This window comes from Cricetulus griseus, assembly GCF_003668045.3.
Source record: "Cricetulus griseus strain 17A/GY chromosome 1 unlocalized genomic scaffold, alternate assembly CriGri-PICRH-1.0 chr1_1, whole genome shotgun sequence".
NCBI classification, from domain to species: domain Eukaryota; kingdom Metazoa; phylum Chordata; class Mammalia; order Rodentia; family Cricetidae; genus Cricetulus; species Cricetulus griseus.
In genome coordinates, this window is record NW_023276807.1 from 131,940,810 (window position 1) to 131,944,464 (window position 3,655).

Below are 3,655 nucleotides of genomic sequence, written 5' to 3' on the forward strand. Positions count from 1 at the left end.
ATGTGTCATTCTTTTTAATGGCTAGGAATCATCCTGTTACACAGGTATATTGTAACGTATTGCATTAATCCTTGTTCTGTGGATATTCGAGATGTTTTTAAACTCATGATTATGAGCAAGGCTGGGAACCTATTTACATAAGCCTTTGCAAACTTGTGCAGCTGTTTCTGAGGACAGTCTAAGAAATCTTTCTAAGAACTGACACAAAGTAAATAATCATTTTATTTTATTAGATATTACAAAATTGTCATCTTAAAGGTTATATGCATTTGGCTCCCAACAGTGATGGTGGTCCCTGATCTGCCTGGGTGTGGTGGCTTTTAGAGGCAGTCTGTTCTCACCAGAGAGGTGGTAGAACCATGGTGCTCAACATTAGGCTCTGTGAATGTCTGTAGTTCACACTTTTCTCTGGTGTCTATTAAATTAACATTAATAGCAGCTTGAAGGTTTACCCAAAAAAGCCCACGTTTGCGCCTATCCTTGGGCCATTCTAAGTGTACTTGCTTTTCCAAAAGAGCTTTCAGCTTATGAAACCTGGGAGGAATGCAGTAAGAGGGAATGGGCTCCAGTAAGATGAGAATAATAGAATCGTAATTGTCATGGAAGGGATTGTGATGGGCCAGATAGAATTCATAATGGCACCACTCACTCTGGACAAAGTTGGGAGACAGCACAAAGATGGACTTATAGCTTTTCTCAGTGCAGCTTATAATATTTTCTGCAATGCTCCTGTAGGGGTCAAAGTTTCTCTCAGGAAGACAAATCAAGATATCTTCTGTCTGTAGATTGGGAATCAGTTCGTTCTTCACCCAGACTGAATCGTGTGCACAGTATGAGATAAATGTGTGGAATTGCACACTTCTCTTAGGTTCCTTTTGCATTGTCTTCCTAACCCTGTGCTGTATCTGTATCCACTGGCCCAGCATCCTGAGGTACCAGAGCAGGTCAAGGTTGAGCCAGCAAAACACTACAGCCATCCCCAGAAACAGCATGGCTAGCACAACGGTGACAATCAACAAAGTTGTGTTGCAAGAAAACTCGGGAAGATAAACATCTTTTAATGGAGTGCCTTTTAGACTCAAGGGGTATTCACAGATGTATGAATCTGGCCATCCAATCATCAAGCCTTCCGAATGCTTTTCAAGCCAAATGAAATCTCTTAGTTCACAAGAACATCGGAATGGATTTCCTCCTGCATTTAGAGTCTTTAGTTCCTGGCAGCTCCGAAAAAAATCCAAAGATGGGCTGAGAATTAAATTCATTTCAATATTCAGCATAGAAAGGCTTGTGAAATGACTGCACCCAGGGAGGTCAGTTAGAAAATTAAATGCAACACGAAGCTCTCGTAAAGCGCTCAGGTGGATGGTCTCTCTAGGGACAGCTTGAATTCTGTTATGGCTCAGGTCAAGCGTTTGAACCTTTCTGGGCAAACACCAGAAAACAGAATCTTCAAATTTATTGGATGACAAGTTCAAAAGGGTCAAGGTGTCTGGCCACAGGCAGGGCTCCTCGATTTCATTTTGTAGCAGGTTCTGGCTCAGATCCAAGTGAAGCAAGGGTGTGCTGTTGGCAAAGACACTCACCAAAGAAAGACTCTCCAGCTTGTTGCCCCTCAAAATGAGGGTTTTCAAAGAAGGCAGCTGGATGGGGTTCTTAAACAGGTCATCTGTTAAGATATTATTGGCAAAATTTAAATATTGGAAACTCTGGGGGTGACTAGGGAAAAGCAGATGTGGCATTTGTGCATCTGATATGGTCAGGTTTTCTATATCCATTTGGGTGAAAAGCAAGTAAATTCTATCCTGGGGAATATAAAAGATTCGGAAATGTATGTCCTCCAATATTATAGCTTTCATTACAGTATTTGAGTAGTCAAATGAACTGTGGTCTAGATTAGCCATCCCTCCAAAAGTCAAGTCCTGAATCCGGAAGTACTCTACTGACGTCTTCCACACGAACTGGAAGATGAGGAGAAGGTCATCCCAGAGCAAGTCAACTTTGTGAAATATCAGAGTTGATGCCTTGGTATTCTCCACAGTAAGATTCCATGGAGTCTCATAACTAAGAAACTGGCTCTTGCCATCTATATTTGTCATTTCTACTACTTTTGAAGTCTTCATTCCATCACACAAAAGCACCCAGAAGTTTGTGTTCATTGGCAAAACGATGTGAAGGGCTGTTGTGTTTAGGATGGGCAGGCTGCCTTCTTCATAATGAGAAAGAGTCCTCAGACCTAACAAGACAGCCCTGAGATGCAAATGAGCAATTTTCTGGAGATCTGATTTTTGTATTTTTGCCCCACTCAAACCCAGGGTTTCCAGATGTGGCATGTTGCCAATGTCTTCACAGGTAGGCAGTGTGTCAAAGTCATTAAAAGAAAGATCTAAGTGTCTGAGACCTGCCAGAGAAGACCAAATTATGACTTTCAGCCTATTGTAAGACAAGTCTAAATGGCTTAACTCCCTGTTCAGGTCAAAGACCTTGGTATCCAGCTGTTGGATCCTGTTATGGCATAGTATCAGAAAACGCAGTTTGGAGAAAGAGTGAAAATCGGAACTCTGGAGTTGAAAGAGGAGATTATAGGATAAATCTAGTATGGTCGTGGCTTCAGTCAAGTCTGGAGGAATCTCCCTTAAAGCCATGTTGGAGAAGTTGGAAATCAATTCCCTTTCTTCTGGCAGCCTTGGGGCCCAGGCTTCTGTGGACATAATGATGTTATAAAGCATATAGATGCTGCTGATGAATCTCATTGTATTTCCAAGGGTTCTACCACTTGTTTCCTCATATGAAGGATGAACGTGAGTTTAAATCCCTGGAAAACAGCACAGAAGGGTGAGTTGTTGGTTTGTTTTTTTGTTTTTGTTTTTTTTTTTTTGTTTTGTTTGTTTTTTGCTGCAAACTGCATGAGGCTTTATTGTTGTTTAATGAGCTAACCCCATGTTAGCTCGGGTCTTTCACCCACCCGCCATGGCGGATGGCTAGCAAAGACCAAAGGGTGAGTTTTTAATGGGTTCACATACTGGAGGACTTTAATTTTTTAAATCCCAATATTTAACTATAGTCATCGATAGACATACTGCATCTTTTACTTCATCTCCGAGCTTTGGTTGATAGATCTCAAAGCCAGTTACTGCGTGCACCACAGCCCTGACACTGACATAGGGCCAGATCTGCAGGGAGAGCACAGGGGTGGGAGAAGCATCTCTTCTCTGCATTCTTTAGGGACTGTCTTGTCAGGCCATGCTCCACCCCCCAACCCCCCCTCATCCCAACTGATAGCCTGAGGGTTTTAAGAAGCTTGGAAAGGAAGAGATGGATGGCTCAGTGTCCAAGAGCCCTTGTTGCTCTTGCAGATGACCTAGGTTTGATTCCCAGCATCTACATCAGGTAACTCATAACTCCCAGTCACACTAGCTTCAGGGTATCTAATGCCCTCCTGTGACCTTCAAGAACACGTGCACACACATAGTGCACATACTTACAGGTACATATGTATACACACAAACAACTAATCTTTAAAAATATGGATAGTAATATTTTATTGCCCAATATTGTATACCCTGAATTCTTGCCACAGAGTGACTAGCCAGCCCCTTTTGTGGGTAGAGAGTTCCTGTGCAGGGGGATGAAGAAGTCCTGAGTAAATGTAAAAAGT

At 42.2% G+C, this 3,655-nt stretch overlaps 1 protein-coding gene across 1 annotated transcript; it reads right to left on the bottom strand.

Annotated features, from left to right (window-relative positions):
- Positions 1-300: 300 nt before the first annotated feature.
- On the bottom strand, positions 301-2,785 carry Tlr10 (toll like receptor 10). The gene has a single exon (XM_035453290.1). The coding sequence runs from the start codon at positions 2,748-2,750 to the stop codon at positions 321-323; it is 2,430 nt and encodes an 809-aa protein (XP_035309181.1). The 5' UTR covers positions 2,751-2,785; the 3' UTR covers positions 301-320.
- Between the last annotated feature and the right edge of the window lie 870 nt (positions 2,786-3,655).